The following is a 17563-nucleotide window of genomic DNA, read 5'->3' as shown; positions in this document are numbered from 1 at the left end:
CTGGGATATTAGGGAAGAAAAAAAAGAAAAAAAACACCAACAAAAACAACCTCTGGTGCAAGCCTGTTGCACAGCATTCCTTTGGTGGCAGAGCAGGTGTGAGCAGTAGGCTGGGGCTGAGGCAGAACTGGGGTAATTATACAGTGTCTACCAACTGACTCCCATCTGCAGCTGGATACGCCACTGGGGCATGACAGCAGGTCATGTCACTGGTCAGGTGTGTGTTCCTTCCCCAGACACAGCCACGGTGCAAAGACATGGATGAAGGGATCAACTTTTGAAGCTTTTTTCCTCCCCAGATTCCCCAGAGCTACGTAAAGGTAAGAGCTTTCAGATCACCTGGGATCAATACTGCGTTTACTCCTTAGAAAGTAAAGAAAGGGAGGTGGCAAGGACTAGAACAGGCAGGGAGCTCGAGGAGTGTGACAGCTGTGGCTCTCTGTTGTAAATGTTAACTTGTTATGATTAAATTGTCAGGCTCTCAGAATCTGCAAGCCTCTCTCATGTTCCTAAAATCTGGAGGCAAAGATTTTTCTCTAGGGTATTTTATCTTTCTCCTGGAACAGTTCAGAGGTGGAAAAGAGGAAAAGGAGCTTTCTGATAAGGTGGAAACGAGAACAGTAATAAGGATGGAAAGTCACACTAATGTAACTGTTTTCGCTATAGGAAAGGGCTTAGCTCACACATAAAAGCAGGGCGCACACCTGCTCTCTTCAAATGGATGTTTATTCATAATAAATTTGTAAAAGTTGCTAAACCAGCTCCAGATGCTGTATGAGACGTTACTTGAGCTATTCCATGGGTTTTCAATTGAAGGACAAGTTATGGGCATTATTTTTTAAAGAGTATCAATGAAATGCTGGCTACCCATGATTCAACACTGTTGGTACAGGAATGTTAATCTATACAGGAATCAAAAGAAAAGATATCAAACATCAAATTTTAAGGTAATAATGAAGTGCTGGAAACAATTGGGTAAGGCTGCCCTCAATTCTGAAAGCTAAAAGGGAAAAATTGTGTCAATAGAGGAAAAAAGATGAATCTAAACTCATCATTTCCCACCTTCTGTGCTCAAGTTTTAAGGCACAACCAAATGTGGCCATGTCAGTGCAGAATGGACACGGAGCCTCCCTGACAGTGTCTCCATACACAACAAACCTGAGCAAACCCAAGACTAACTAATTTGCTCATCATCACTGTTGCAGAACAGGAAATGAGCCCACCTTTTTTTTCCCTTTAGTGGTTAGTACTCTATTTTTGGAATGGTAATTAGGGAGGGACAAGTTCTAATGCAATCCCAGGGCTCAGCTGTGCTCACCCCTCAGAATAAGTGCCCTTTAAATGCAAGTGAAGTTGGTCATCTGAAGGGAACATTTACCTCAAACAGTAAATTAAGGAACAAGATTTAAGAGATACACCTGGTTTGCATCAAAGGTTAGCACAGAAATCAGTAGTGGAACTTATTCGGTATTTTAATTAATAACCTTGACAGAAATATAGGAGTGAGTGGCTAATAAAATGTATGACTGAAGAAACAAATTATGGAAGTGGAAAATCTATTATTCAGAATGAGAAAAGTTAGAGACCTGCTGGGACAGTATTTGTATGTATTATAAAGTTACAAAGCAGTGCACTTCGAAAAGCATATCAGGAATTTCAGCTCCAAGCTGGGAGTTCATTAGTACAGAATGAGACTGGAGGAGAAAGACCCGCTGCTGGTTAATGACAGCATAAATACAAACCTGTGCAAAAGGAAGCAGTGCTACTGGATTATTCTACAGCCATTTCCACTAAATACAAGATGACACTCATACCACTCCACAGGCTGAGGACAGAGCTCATTGGCCACGCAGAGAAAAGGAGGATGAATTCACTGAACAGAAATGAGGAGGGCTCAAAACCTTGCTTAGCCCTGAGAAGGAAAGGCTGTGAAGGGACAGGAATGCTCTCTGGGTTCTCTCGAGAGGTAAAGGTTGATCTGTAAAAGCTTGATGCTGGCACAATAACACACAGGAATAAACTACCATTAATAATTTTAGACTAGCAGGCTTGTGAGAGTTTACAGTACTTTGAATTGCTTTCAGGTGAGAGCAACAGGAGCAGTAAATGTATTGAATTATAGACTGGAGCTCCCTTCATGAAGGATTAACCCAACATAAACGTCTGATGTGGGACAGGACTGGAAAATCCGGGGAGTCCCTGCCTGTCCAGCAGCCTTGTGAGCCCAGGGAGGCAGGGCCAGGCTGCTGATCTGCGTGAATGGTGGAGAGAAGGTTGTCTCCAAGAAGGAGAAAGCAAAGAGCTCTTTCTTTCTCAGTAGAGCTCAGTTCACTAATATTTCACTCTTCAGCATACCCTTCCTCGTGATTTTGTGAACAATAGCTGAACTCATTTTACTCTAAATTTCCATGTAAGCCATGAGGACTTGGATTATACATAACTATCTCCCTTTCCACACGAAAGCAGGAGCAGTGTCTACACAGTGACTTTATGTGCTCTGCCCTGCTCCCTGGCTCAATGACAAAAGCATTCTGACAACTTCAACACATCAGCAACCACCTTCTTTCACTCACCATTTGCAGCAGTGACCCTAAATATTGGGTAGTGAGCCCCATGCAGTCAACAGACAAGCCAAGGGAACCAGGTGAAGAGTTTGCAACCAGAAATACAGTGTATGTTCAGATGAATCCCACACAGCTACATCCTCTCCACTTGAAGAGGCTGGTAGCCTGATGCAGGTTTAAAAGTAGGAATAACTGTAGAATTGAAAATTAATTCAGGAGTAAAGAATGGGGAATTGGCAGAGCATCCTTCATATATATCCTTGAAAAGGTTGTCTACTTCAGGCACACTGAAACATTTTTAATGTCCAACTTCTAATTTGCTGCCAGCTGTCATCTCTTTTAGCTTTTATTTTAAAAACAAGAATAGACAAATACCTGAATGCTGCTCCCCAGCTATGTTTGTCTGTATTAAAGCTGGAGCTATTCCTTCTTGAACATCTGAAAAGCCTTGGCACATTGTGAATGTTACCTTAAATGACCAACTCAGGACTAAAGGGAAAAGATCTCTCCACTGAGGAATTCAGTGTTTCATTGCTAGCCAAAAACTAGAATTAACTGTTTCAATGAAGTAAAACAGGCATTTGATATTATTAAAGCCACAGACACATTTGCATGCCAGCAATGGCATTTTATGGTCAGTCTTTAAAACATCAGAAACCTAAATTGTCTTATAGACCCAGCTGGAAGGGCTAAATTCCCAGGAAAACATTAAACTAGTGAAGACAGGAGAACAAGAACACATTACAGCAAACTGAAAGCCTTTGGACCAGTATCCTACAAGCCAACAGGTCACTGCTGAAAACTGCTATACCTCCATAAAATGTAAAGATCCCTTACTATAATGTTTTTATGTTAATCTTCTAAAATACAAAACTTTTGAACATATTACCCTATCTTCTTCAAATACCTGAATCACTTAATGTTTCCTCTCATATTCCATGGTCCCCTTTTTCGTGTCTCTGAACCCACTCTTACTGAATGGCAAATCCCACACTGATCTCATCTGGAGCTGGAGTGGAGGTTAAACACTTTTCTTACAAAGTCACTGCTTGCAGTCCTGCCTGAAATCCTGGATGCCATCCTCGATAGCCAGATATGAACCTGAAAGGAGAAGAATTAGTACTACCAAGTGTTTCGATTTTCAGCTGAACCCCCCTTACAAGCAGAAATGGCAGTGCCTGTGCCTCTTTGCAGGCACTTGGAACTAATCCAGTCGGTGGGATCATTCAGCCATCAGGGACACTGAGGAGGTGTCAGTGAGGTGCTGGGGAGTGGGCTCTGCCATGGAATTTCGCAGCTCATCAGCTTTGCTTGCCTGCATGAGACTGCTCTTCACACCAGAACACAAGACTCTGGAGCAAATCCAGAGAAAGATGATGGAAACTGCTTGTCCATTCTTCCCTAGGATTTGTCCTTCCTGTAGCATAAAGGCTTTGTCATTTCCATCTTACTTTCCCTGAATTGGCTCTTTGTGTTTATGCCTCGGGGTGTGATTTGCTTCTTTTTTGTAAAATACTAATTTCCACAGGACTTAAAGTGAGTTTTATTTTCCAGTGCAAACCAGTTATACCCATGTGCAGAAGAGACTAAAACTTCAGAGGAGAGAAGGCAGGCACTGAATTGTTTTGGTGTTCCTGGCACTGCACATTTCTGCCTGCAAATCGAGCAGTTTGCAGTAGTTTGAGTCAATCAGCTTCAGATAAACCAAGGCCCCACTTCAGGAGAACACAAGGTCTGCCCTGCCCTTGCAGAGAGCTCTGTTTGCTCAGTGTGACTGCAGAGAAGACAACTCGTGTCACCTTCCCAGCTATTAAATGTGAGCCTCCTGGGTGTTACTGGTTTCTGTAGGGAAGTTTATAGGGCATTTTCCTCCTCTTCGGGAACTGCTGCCTGGTATTTCTCCCTATGACTTTTTCCTAAGGAGCTACCAACAGGGTTGTCTCCCATATCTTCCTCTCTAGAAGATGACCACACCTGAAAGAGAGAAAAGTCTCTATCTCTGATCTATGGCAACAACACTTACAGGTTTGGAGGTCACAGCCCCAAAAAGCTCTTGGGCATCACAGACATGGCTGCAACCAAGAACTGAGAGTAACCACTTACGTGCAAAATTAAAGGGTCTACTGAGTTGTATAACACACCCTAGAAAATGCTTTTCCTGGACCTCTGGACTTCCAGCAATCAGGCCCAGAGGGTGTCTAACCCCTGGTACTTTTCCCCAAGCACGTTGAAGAGGCTCCTGCAGAAGTTGAGGTCCAGCTGCCCATCCAGCTCTCCCAGCTCATGTGGTCTGGGGCGGGTCCTCTATCCCAACACACAGAGCTACTGGCAGCACAAGAAGCACTTAACAAGACACTGAAAGTGAGCAAATTCGGGGCACCAACTCTATCCACAGTCTATGGCCCAGAGCTTCTGTGCTTGGTGGCTCCAACAGATCGGACACAAACCTGGCACGCAGTGGGACTCCCACACTATTCCCGGCTCTGCTGATTCACTTCTGCATCTCTTGTCCTACACATTTAGCTGGTGATATTATCCTCATACCTCACTGGGTGGAGCCAGGATTAGTCAGTGTTTGCTTGCACTCAGCAGTTAACTTGACACGCTCTCACTGTGTTATTCCCTCCTACTCTGTGCCTCATGCAAGCCCTTCTGCCCGGCCTGGATGGAATTCAAAAGCCCCTTCCTCTTTTTGCTGTTTCACAGTGAGGGAGATGAATTCTGCAGAAGTGGCACCCAAATTGCCACCACCCAGTATTTAGTGTGTGGTGTTTCAGTACCAAGACAGCAATAAGACAAAAACTTGGAGACTCCCTGTAATTTTATCCTCTAATCCTTGTCCCAAGGGAACAGCTCTTGGTCAACACTGGCTAATGCAACATTCTCTATCATCACACTCCTGAATCCACAGTTACTATTGACACACTGTCTTTCTCCTCTGTATGTGATTAAACCCCCTTGGATCTCACAGCTTCATCCTACCCAAGTTCTCTTGACTCAGCTTTTCTTTTTTCTTCTCAGTGGGATCCTCATGAAGCTTCAACAAAGGCCTGTTAATACCTCTCACATTCCCAATCATCTGTTTCAGCTCTTTTATAAGAAACATAGTGAGATGCACCTTTCTCCATCCCTCCTCTCCAATCCATGTATTAGCAATTTTTCCAGCATCTTTGGCCTCAATATGGCAAATGCTGTATTTCTGATTTTTCCTCCACACCATCCTACCTATTCCCTTTCTTATCCATTCTGCTACCATTTTCCATTACCACCTCCCATTCATCCAGATTTGTGAAAATTACAGCACTTCTTCCCTAGTAACATTTTCAAATTCCTCATTTTCTACCTCCCTAAAGGACAGATGTTTTATCTCAGCACTGCTGATCCCTGGTCTTTTGTCCTTCCCATACGTATTTCCCCCCAAACTGCCCCTCCTTGCTGACCTGTGCAAGAGGCTGAAACTTTCTTCTGCAAAGGGCTCTTGCAGTTGATGTTAGAAGGAAATCAGCTGGTTCGGGGGTCAGCTAGGAATAATGAACACCTTTCCACTTACAGAGATACAGTAATACAAACACACATCTGCATCTTCTTCACTGTGAGGAGCAGCTCCTGCTACCACCTGCAGAACACACATCTTGTGGCCTGATCTTGTTCAGAGCCTCAGGCAGCGCAGTCATAGGTAACAATGCCATTTCCCAACAAAAGCCTGGCACCTACCGATGAGACAATAGTTTCACAGAACAAAACTGGGCACGATAACAATGGCGATAAGGTTGCACAATAACCCAAAGAGCAACTGATCTGAATTGCCACTGATTGCACTGACTTAATGACACGTGGAGGTTTTTCACAGGTGCTCCTAAGTGTGCTCTTCCCCTCCTTGATTATTTTGATAATCCACAGGGGGGAAAAAAAAAAAAAGAGGTTAACTTTTCTGCAAAGATAACACTTTCAGTCACAAGTTTACACATTGTGAATAGTGAGTTTTCTGGGGGAACATTTCTGGCTTTCCAGCACAAAGAAATATGTAAAGATGTGGTATTTTCTCCTCTTCTTTTCCATCTTCCTTGTCGTGAAGTGTACAGGAACTGACTGCATGTCAGCCTACAAAAAAGCCAGAATATGAGAACTGCTAATTTGCCTCCAAGTAAAACCTGAGTGTGAGAACTAGGAACTACAGAGGCAGGCGTTGGCAAACACAGGGCACTGAGAGTCACTCACTGTCGATTTTATTTCACGCTACTTTTGGCAGGTGAACTGCAGACATGTCTAGTGAGAAGGGACGTGTGGAAATTCCTATGATTATGTATGAACCTCACCAGGAATTCTACAGGCAAGAACCCTCTGCACCAGAGTTCAGCAGCCAGGAGGGTAAGGAGGCTTCACCAGGGGGTTGGAAAGAGCATCTGATGGGGGTTGTGTGGCAAACTGATGGTTGGTTTCCAGTGCTCACCGGAGTTGGATCATACAGGACCCAGCCGTGCCAGGACACGATGGGTTTAGAAAGCTTCTGTGCCAGAATATAAACCCCAGGGGTGGGGTAGGCAAGCTGGTGGGATCTCCTAATAGAAGCATCATTTAAAATGGCAACAAATATTTTTGTCCATTTAGTTAATAGTTTTTCAAACAACACCTGCCCTACTGGAAAAGGAATTGCAGTTGTGTCTTCTACAATAACTTCACCCTCTGAACCATCTCTGGACGTGGATGGGCTGTGTCTTACGTAAATTGTCACCTAGTTTTCCAGAGGACTGGCCTCTTCCCAAGCACTCCTGCTGACCAGAGCTGCTCCCTCTGGTTGAGTCAGTTCTGCACCAGGCTCTGCAGGGGCGAACAACCCCTCCCCATGACTGAAGTGCTGACAATTGAGCTCAAAGACTGCGAGTGGGTGCCGACAGTTGCTGCTCTGCTGGGTTGTCTTTTCTCTCTGAAACCAGGCAGCGCTTTCACACCTACACAAGTATCTCACAATGCTCCTTTGTCTTCTGCCTCATTGAAAGACACACAGATGTATCACTGACTGTACCTCTGTTACCTTCCTGCTGTTGAGGGAATTGCCATTTACCGGACAGGACTGGAGAAAAAAAAGAGTGGGAGGTCAGGGGGTGACTAATAAGGCTCGATATGTCAGTACTGGGCCTCTAAAGTGGTCTAATTTTCAGAGAATTTTACTCTGACCAGCTCTCTCTGTAAATATTTTTTACTTCAAAGACCTCTCTGGCCTCTTGCTAAACTCAGAAGAGATTAGAAGAAGTTGGGGAGAAAAAGTCTCACTTCATCATTGGAGTCCCTAAATTCAGACCGAGTATCATTCCAGTGTTACCCTGGAACAGATGCAGCCAGAAGCTGTTTGCACTTTCACATATTTCCCTGCTTTTCTTTGCACAGGGGGTTATGAGTATCCTTCTCCCCCACCTTACTCCTACCGAGAAACAACCACCATTGAGCAGCCAGGTAAGTGCCAGGGGACCGTGTTTCTGACAATGCCTGTGGTTCTCCATGCTAACAAAAGGGAAACAGTTCCAGTTTTAAAGTCAACAGGACTTTCAGAATAAATAATTTTAAGTCCAATGTTCCTGCTCTACTCACCTTTATGGAAGTGGAGAAGCTCAAAGGAGGTACTTAGGAAAGGCTTCAAAGAATAGTCAGTAACATCTCACACAGGAGGAAAGAGGACATAATACATTTTGAAAAATCCCTCAGATCAGAAGGCAATTAAACTCAGACATGCTATATCCTATCTATCCAACAGATGATACCTTCCCACTCCTCAAGTTTTGCCTCAGGCTACAGTGTGAAGTTGTACCCTAAACTTGTTTAGGATCATTAAAATGGTACTTTTTGACTGAAAACATTTCTGAAAAAATATCCTCCGTGTACCTACAAGTGCCATGCCCTTCAGGGAGTCTGACAGTCAAGTTCAAACTGAGAAAACACGAGCTGGAGACTTTACCAATTGGGGATGGCACCAGCACCTGACTGATGGCATTTGTATGTTAGAAGCTGCTTTGATGAATTTCTTATAATTACTGAAAGTTGATCTATAAAGTTCCTCTATATCCTTCAAATCTCTTCTTCAGAGAAAACATGCATTTTCATATTATTTTAAGTATCAGAAGATAAACTCTCAGTGTCAGAATACATCTGCCAGTGGGTGAGGGTGGAGACTGCCTGACTGTGGGAATTATCCATAGGCCATTCCCTGGATATGTCTTTATCCAAGTAAATTATGGCTGCTTTTAGAAGCCACACACTGGGGTACAGAGAACAAGCAGTGCAGTGGTTCTTATGAATATACCTGAAATTAACAGTAATGTGGGTGCTGCATTAACCCATGTTAAGAACCCACATTCTCCAACTGAGATTCTGTATCTTGGAAAGTATTTCTTGTGCTTCTAATTTTGCTGCTTCCCATTTCCTCTCGAACTCAAGTTTACTTGGTGTCTCAGCCCCCGATCATCGTAGCAGGGATCTTCTCAAGCAAACCAACATCCACAATATGTCCTTCCTGCCGCCAGCACATCACCACCCAGGTCACCTACAGACTGGGCAAGCTGTCCTACCTCCTGTGCACCAGCCTGTGCATGGTTGGGTAAGCTTTCATGTACATTTTGCAGATTTGGAGTAGCAGAAGGCTAAAAAAAGAGTAATTAAAAATAAAAGTTCTAGCTAGTGCTTATATAGACAGCAAAAGAAAAGCAAAAATTATTACAACGTTGCATACTTCCCTATTGCAATACAGAATCAGGGTCAGAATCAGATTAATGCAAAAGATGTCAGCGGCGAAGAAGATTAATTTTTTTGAAGATACTTTAAACATTAATAGACTTGGAAGAGAAGTGGATTTGTGCAGTGAAAAGACAGACAGAATAAGGCAGAGAAAAAGCACAGCTGTGGCCAGCAGAAGAAAAGCCAGTGAATCATCTCTGTCCATCTCCCCTTTGGCTGTAGGTGCTGTTTTGGATGCTGCTTCGTCCCTTTCTTTGTGAAGCTCTTCAAGGACGCAGACCATTACTGCCCATACTGCCAATTTCACATTTATAGATACAAAAGACTATAGAAAAAAAGTTGATGCAACCAGATGACGTAAAGTGTCCATTTCCTAATGGTATAAGATTCTACTCATAAAACTACTGCTAGAAAATGTACAGGGGAATGCTTAGGTTCTGCAGCTCCCCTGATGGTGAATCCACCTGGTAAACTCCAGTTTACCATCACATGGTTGGACTGACTTTAAAACAAACAGCCTTGAAGACTAATTTACAGTGTCACTTGAACTTATGCTCTATTTGATTTGCTGCCCTGAGCTGTGAAGTTACCAGTTAGTGAGTACTTCAGCACTACTGCTCCTCCTCTCAAATCTCCCACCCAGCTGGACACAGACTCCTCTGGACCTTCCAACCCACCAGTACCCGAGAGGTTTGGACATGCACCTTTTAGAGAAGCACTTACCTTCTGTGCACCTGGAACTGACCGCTCGGGATTTCATTTCTCTCTGCTCTTCTTTGCACGGGACCTACCCCTGCAGGGCTGTGGGTGGTACAGTGTAGCTGATTATTTATTAACAAAATGCTAAATTATGAGACTGTCTTTACTCTGTTATAGATGAGGTAAGAAAATAAACGTGTTATTGTTAACAATGCTGGCAAAACATCTCCTGTCTGCATTGCTTCCATGACCCGCTGCACCCCGAGCGGGGATGCAGGTCACACTGGGACACCCCTTTTACATTAACAAATCGAGATACAAAAGGCAAACACATAAAGAACAAAAATCAGCAAGCACAGCTTGAAAAGAATCACCACGACAACAATACAAGGCCCTCATTCTACCTCTCTGCGTTCCCACTGCAGTGCATCATCTCCCAAACCAGGACTTAATAGGCTTTAGACTTTACAGAGAACTTTTACAGTTCTCATCCAAAGCCACTTATCTTGTGAAATCAAATATCTCCAATTACACACGCAGGAGATGTCCAGACCCTGCTCAACACTGACAGCAGCAGCAGCTGCTGCTACTTATTGCTGGCTGGAAAAACAAACAGAAGAAGAGAAGAAACGCCGTGGTTTGGCTGTTTGGTCAGTTTCAGCCACAAACCAGCAGGTCCCTCAGCAGCTGTTCGGGATCACCGGCCCCTCAGCACGGGGGGCTGAGGCACCCCCGACACCAAGCCCTGGCCAGCAAGGGCAGCGGTCCCAGGTGTGGGTGGGGACAGGGGACACCAGGCAGGGTCAGGGACACTGGACAGGGTCAGGGGATACTGGGAAAGGTCAGGGACTGGGGCAGAGGCAGGGGATACCAGGCAGGGTCAGGGAACACCAGACAGGTGGCAACAGGGAGGGTCAGGGACATCAGGCAGGGACAGGGACAGTGGGGAGGGACAGGAGACACTGGGCAGGAACAGGGGACAGACAGGGACACCAGGAGGAGTCAGGGGCAAGGACAGAGACAGTGGCACTGGGACAGGGGTACCACTGCCTCCTCTCCTCCATCACCTGGCATTACTGCACAGTGAGGGCAGGTCTGAACAGGGCAGGTACCAGGTGTTGGATGCTGTGGGTGTGAAGGTGGCCATAGAAATGAACTCCTGGAATGGCACTGCCTACCAGCCCCGTCATCCTAAACCACCCAGCACCATCTGCATTGCAAACTGCCTGGTCCCACATCTCAGAATGGACAAACTGCCCCTACTGAGCTGGTCCCACATTTTAACTAAACTTGGGGGGTATGTGACTGTTTTTTGCTCCAACAAGTACAGAACTCCAGTCTTAACACTGTGAGACGTGAAAAAACCACACTTGTATCAATGTTAGTAAAAACTGTTAAACAACTACTTTCCCTGTCCTACATGACACCCAGATCCAGCACTCCCCAGCCTCCTCAACCCAGGCAATTCCCAGAGCCCTGGCCTTCATTCCATACCAAGGGTCAGTAGCTCCCCCTCCTCTGGTCACCCAACCTACACTCTGACCTGATGGAAAATACTAGCACAACCATCACCCCCACAGGCAGCCATGCAGATGTCAGCCCAAGAGGTTTTGTACCATTTCACACTTTTTTTTAGATGTTAGGATTCTTCTCCATTTTAAAATCTGGCTGCGAACAGCAAGCTTTGCTGTTAAGTAGTGGTAAATAACACATCAAGTCGGTAACATTTACCAGGAAGGATGCAAAACCCACACCCACATGAATATACAAAGAAATTATATATATATGATTTAAGACGTGTAGGAGATATTTAACAGCAGTTAGGACACTTTACATGACTTTTTACAGGTACAATAGTTTACACAACTATTTAATAAAAAATAAAGGCTTCCAGCCACAGCCTGAAGGTTAGCAAATTTAATTTGCTGCTGTGCTTGGTACACAGCAAACTTCAACATTACCTGGGATAGAATTACGTTGAACACAGATTTGAAGCCAGATTTGGACATATCACATGTGAACACTTCCCCCTTTTCTGACCCTAAAAACCAGGCAGGTTTAAAAGCCAACAGTAAATGACATCTCACTGCTCACACACCAAACATCAACAATCTCTATCTCAAAATCCAAATGTTTTCGTTCCTTTGAGAAGAAACAAGGGTTCAAAACTTGGAAACTGATGTGCAAGCCAGCATGTACCTTCTGGCCAGCTCTTCCTGCAGTCTGTCATTCCTGACACTCAATTAGTCTGAGTTTTGGTATAATTTATCTATCTGATCTAACCAAAAATCACCCTGACTTCCGAGCGACCCATCCACTACCACTCCCAACCCTCTTCCAAAATGAAGGCACGAGACACCAACGCAGTGTTTACCCCGGGCTATTTTATTTACAATATGTACAGGTTCCTACAGAAAACGATTTCTCACAGAGGATATTAAATAGCAAAACCACGGCGTAGCTTAGCTCTGGGCACGGCCGCCCGCAGCCAGCACGGCGCCTCGGGCTGCTCCGAGCTCCGGTGGATGCCGGGCGGGACGCTGGGGCGGGATGCTGGCACGTCAGCTCCGGAGGGGCAGCAGCTGAGGTAGATCCAGTATGCGGGAGGCACTCGCGCTCTGCTCATCGGCCGGGCCCTCCGACGCGTCCTGCGGCAGCACTGACTTGTCCCTTGTCGTACAAAGGGTGCTTGAGCTGGCTGTCACTCTCTAGTCAGCAACTATGTCACTGGTGTGATTTGCTCAGATTTCACAGAATGCTTTGGACTCCTTTAGGATAAAAGGCACTATGTAAATCTACAGGAACAACGCTCGCTATTGGCGCAGGGAGGATTCAGATGGGCCGTTAACATCGCCTTGCTCTGATGCTTTGTACCATGAAATTACATCCTTATTGCTTAACATTTATATTACCATTAGCTTAATTTAATGCATTCACTGTCTATTATCCAAATAGTTCCAAAATCTGAATAAGGAAATGAAAAGCATGGCAATTTTGAAGACTGCGTTTTTGTAAATTTTGTAGAATGAACTAAACAAACATACTGCACCTGAGAAAACCTCCTGTCTTCCTCTTCTCTTCATAGGTGTGTTTCCACATTTGAATAACAACTTTATTTGTGCTCCAAAAACATTTTTTTTCCCATAAAATCCTTCAGTTACTGAAAACTGCATATGGAATGCCTCAAAGTATCGACTTCTTCAAACTAGTGTGGGAATAGCACAAATACTGCAGCACATAAAATCTAGTCCTCTAGAAACCAAAAGGCACCCAAAATCTACTTTGTTAGTGGCATTTTCTTCTGAAATAGGAAGGATTGTGATTTCTTAAGATATTCCCTAAAAGCTGCCAACATCCCATAAATTAATGTGAAAACGTAGTGACATTCGTATACAAGCTCAATTTTATATCAGTCTACCATAACACTAAATTCACAAAATATAATTAGGGCTTACTACTGCTGACCAGAGCCTCTGATTTCACAGAAATAGTCTGAAAACAAATCCTGACATATACTGAAAGCCTGTAGAGACAATCCAAGTACCAGCAAAACCACCACTTGGACGGTGTAATTCTCACCAGCTTGATGGAAATACAAACCAAAGGAAAACTTTCTCCACTTAAGGCATGCCAGTCAAGCACTTCCCTCTATGGCTAACCTACACACTCAGAAACAAAAAAAAGTAAACAACTAGTTTGCTTTGACTGGAAATAAGAAACAGTTAAAAGCACTGCAAGATACAAACTAAAAAGAAAACCAAACGTAGCTAAAACTTGCACTTTCTGTTTTGGTTATGAATACAGGGAACACATTACGGAGGGAACCTATTACTCTATGAAGAGACCTTACCTTTAGAGACTCCAGATTTCACTTTACACCATTTATAATATTAGACTTGAGAATCTGGACCACAGAATTTTGTACAGGCAGGCAGAGTCCAGTCTACCACGAAGACTCTACTACAAGCTTTACAAACGAACTAGTAAAATAATTTTTCCATTTGTCTTATTTGTACATGGCTCCTTCCTGGAAAACCTTTTATTTGTTAAGCTCAAATGTGACTAGTTAGGAGGTAAAAAAACCAAAACCCAAAAAAACCTCCAAAACCCAAAACTATTAGACAGAAAACCCCACAAAGTTTCCCCCAAAACAACCAATGAGGATTATACAATTGTCAACACTTAAGGAAAAAAACCACACCTTTAGCAAAATCTCACGAATGAAAACGTTTCCCAAAACTCTATTTCCAAGGAGAGGAGAAATCTTCTTCAATGTCCATGTCATCACTCATCGAAAAAAATTTTATAGAAAATTTTATTCAACATACAACATTTTCCAGCAAAAAAAGGCAATATACAGGAAGAGGAGTTGTACACTGCGGCTACAGAAACAAAATAAAATACTGGAAAAGAATGTAAAATTAAGTGTGAATTGCTGATTCTATCTTTACTGCACTCAAAACTAGACACGCGGCTGGCATTAGCTCCAAAAGAAAAGGAAGCAGTCTGGGGACTGAAATAAAACTACACACAATGAATATCAACATCAGTGAAATTCACTTGCAGACTCACCCAATAAAATTAACCTCCAAGTGTTAAATTGTACATGTTCATTCATTAAATATACAATTTCTTTTTTCTTTTTTTTCTTCTTTTTTTCTGTTTTTTTTTTTCCTCCTTTTTTATACAAAGTCAACAGCTTACTAAACACTAGTGAGCATGCCCTCTGTGCTAAAAGGCTAGTTCTTGTGTTTTCCCCATCTCTTCCCATGGTAACTAAGTTAATGGTATTTATAATCTTTTTACTTGCTTTTGCCAACTTTTGAGTGTCATTCTATTTGCCAGAAGATGGCATAATAAATTGCAACGGTATTTATCAATGGTTGGAAAATTTCATCAAAAGACCCAAATATCTCTTTTTCAGGACTCAGGGCATCCACTTGGCAAAATGGGATGCAAAGTATTGACTAAATTAAATGAAAACTAGTTTATTAAAAAAGATTCTATGAAGCTGGAGGAGACAAAAATCCCGAATAAGTGCCAACAATGTACACAATGAAGTAGAGATTGCTATTTATTGATGATGTGAGTTTTTTTTTTTTTTTGCATTTACAAATGCACAAAAATGTCATTTAAAGTATAACTGAAGGAAATAAATCTGATGTGAGTCTAAACATAAGACTTACTAGCTGCAGTGATGGTGAACACCACACTGGGAAGGGCAGCCAGTCAGCTTATGCCATCTATAAACGTACTACAGACAAATAATTTTGCCAATGTCAACTGTTCTACTAAACTCTTCCCTCATTATGCTGACAATTGCCTTGCATTACGTTTACCATAAAATAACTCTCATTGGCATCCAAGCTTTTATAAAAACACCTTCATTTTGCTCAAAAAGGGCAGTCAATAGATACAGAGAAGCCAAACTGAACAGCCTCAACAAAATAAAATTAACATCAGCAGCAAATCCTCTTGCTGAAGACTTCAGATATAGTGCACGTGTACCAAAGTTCTACAGTTGTTAAAAAGGTGCACACACACACTTATTTTTGTCCCTTGCCTTGACAATCTGGTTAAGTAAGTCAGTTATGGATTTTAATAGCTTTTTCAAGGTAAGTGTAGCGACTTCTCTTTGGGGCCTTATTGAAATGGTCAAGCCCTAGCCATGGCCTTGGATGAGACATGTTGCCTAGAAAAGAAAAGAGAAAAAAGATATTGAAGTTTTAAGACTAAATTGGAACATTTCTGTTACACAAAATACTTCTGAGTGCCCTGTTCACAGTTTGGTGGGAACCACAGGGGAGGGAAGGAGGCTGCAGAACAGCCCTGCAGCCCACAGCCAACAGGGCACTTTCCTGACCACGCTTTCCTTCCAACAATACATTTTACAGCTGTTTCTGGATCAGGCAGCTGGTTTGTCCCTTCTTCAGTCACTTACAGGAGTTTACAGCAGTGAACTGTGTGCTAAAGCAAGAAAACTACTGTTAAAAACTTATGGCCACAGGCATATCAAGTACCGGCTTTCACCCAAGTGCTGAGCCTGTTCCAAACAGGGAGGTTTCCGTCATCAAAATGTGGCAACCTACAGCATTCACTCTACTGAAAGTTATCTCTGCTGTTTTAAGCTATTCCTCTCACCTGGTTGAAGGGGGAATATCTGTTAAACTCACGTAAAATGCAAATAATGTTTATGAACAAAATACGTAACTGACCCTCCTCTTTATTTTCTGAGAAAAAAATGTAGTCATATTTAGATTACAAAGAAAACATACAGACGGTTTCACTTGTTCAACCCAATATGATTTTTTCTACTGCTAATTTTCATGAAAAGCCACAGTCCACACCCTTCTTGAAAATGGGAGAAATATTTTTCTAAGATGTCCTCAATTCAGAGCATCACATGTTCTTCAGTGAAATGATAAAGGCTGAGACTAAAGAGCCTCCCAGCAAGAAAAGTACACTCTTACATTCAAAGTCATCAACTGCAACCACTAAAGCATAAAACCCTTGACCTTGTTGGTTGCCTGCATCTGTATTTTGGGATAGATTTTCTTCAGTCAAAATTATTTCTGTTTTTTTTGCTTAACATTAATGGTCAGCGTCAAATAAAAAGAGAATTGGCAATCTTATTGTACAATCTTACTGTTCAATCACTTGAATGTTTTTAGAGAAAGAAATGAAGTCCTACATGGTTAGTGCCAGCACAATCATTTCTGTAGTGTACCTTGGCAAAAGCAGAGGGACACCACTGACATCAGCTATGTCAGACTGAGAAATGCCAGAACTTTGGTTCCATCAGTCCAGTTCAGTGTTAGAATTTGGTATTTGTACAAATTAATTCTATCAAAGTGTATTATATCAAAGGGGCAACTTCCTGTGAACTCTAAAAGCTTTCACTCTTACATTCCCTACAATTCCTACAAATGGTTCAAGTTTTCCCTTTTCCCCTTTATGACATGTTCTGTACTTTTGACCTGGTTAGTTTTTCATGTTGTTTTGGCAATACTGGCTCTGCCTTTCTCACAGAGTCTGACAGTTCATTTCAGACTTTATTGCCTTTCCCTCCCAGACCCAAAAGAGATGACCCCCAAGAAACAACCAGGACTCTGCTTGCTCTGGGCACACCAGAGAGAGTTTATGTGTCCATGGAGAAATGTCCATCTCTAAGTTCATCTTGCAGAGACCCTTCACAACTAGTGCAGAGTGAGAGGCCCCTCTCACACTCCTGGGCTCACACAGCTTGTGCAGCTGGAGGCACTCACAGTTTTGGCAAATCCCCTCCCAGCCATAAACCTGGTTGTGCAATATAGACAACAAGAGGACTTTATGCTGGGTTCCTGCAAAGTACTCAATAATACCACAGGTTTAACCCTCTGCAGGTTTTGAAATAAATGGACAGTTACAGGATTTCTTTACAAATGCCACATAAATCCAGAGCACAGCTGGAAAAAATCAGAGGAAGCCTGACCCTACCAAAACCTACCAACAAAAACCAGAGTTCCTAATTGTCAGAAAAACAGAACTGCCAGAGAGCAAGTTGTCCTAAAACTTGTTCCTACTAGACAGAGCAG

The 17563-nt window shown here is 42.9% G+C and overlaps 2 protein-coding genes across 2 annotated transcripts in view; one reads left to right on the top strand and one right to left on the bottom strand.

The window, feature by feature from the left end:
* The first annotated feature begins 6826 nt into the window (after positions 1-6826).
* On the top strand, positions 6827-9621 carry LITAFD (LITAF domain containing). Its single transcript, XM_050317851.1, has 4 exons — positions 6827-6932; positions 7950-8015; positions 8994-9153; positions 9513-9621. The coding sequence occupies exons 1-4, from the start codon at positions 6827-6829 to the stop codon at positions 9619-9621; spliced, it is 441 nt and encodes a 146-aa protein (XP_050173808.1).
* A 4665-nt stretch (positions 9622-14286) lies between these two features.
* USP7 (ubiquitin specific peptidase 7) overlaps positions 14287-17563 on the bottom strand; it is a 69094-nt gene continuing 65817 nt past the window's right edge. Inside the window, exon 31 of the mRNA XM_050317118.1 lies at positions 14287-15681. Within this exon, the coding sequence (XP_050173075.1) occupies positions 15575-15681 (107 nt within the window). The 3' untranslated portion in view covers positions 14287-15574. The remainder of the gene's footprint in view (positions 15682-17563) is intronic.

The sequence above is a fragment of the Myiozetetes cayanensis genome, unplaced genomic scaffold, assembly GCF_022539395.1.
Source record: "Myiozetetes cayanensis isolate MyiCay16 unplaced genomic scaffold, myiCay2020 scf20-37, whole genome shotgun sequence".
Lineage (NCBI taxonomy): Eukaryota > Metazoa > Chordata > Aves > Passeriformes > Tyrannidae > Myiozetetes > Myiozetetes cayanensis.
The sequence above is the reverse complement of the archived record's forward strand: the minus strand, read 5'-3'. Positions and strand labels throughout refer to the sequence as shown.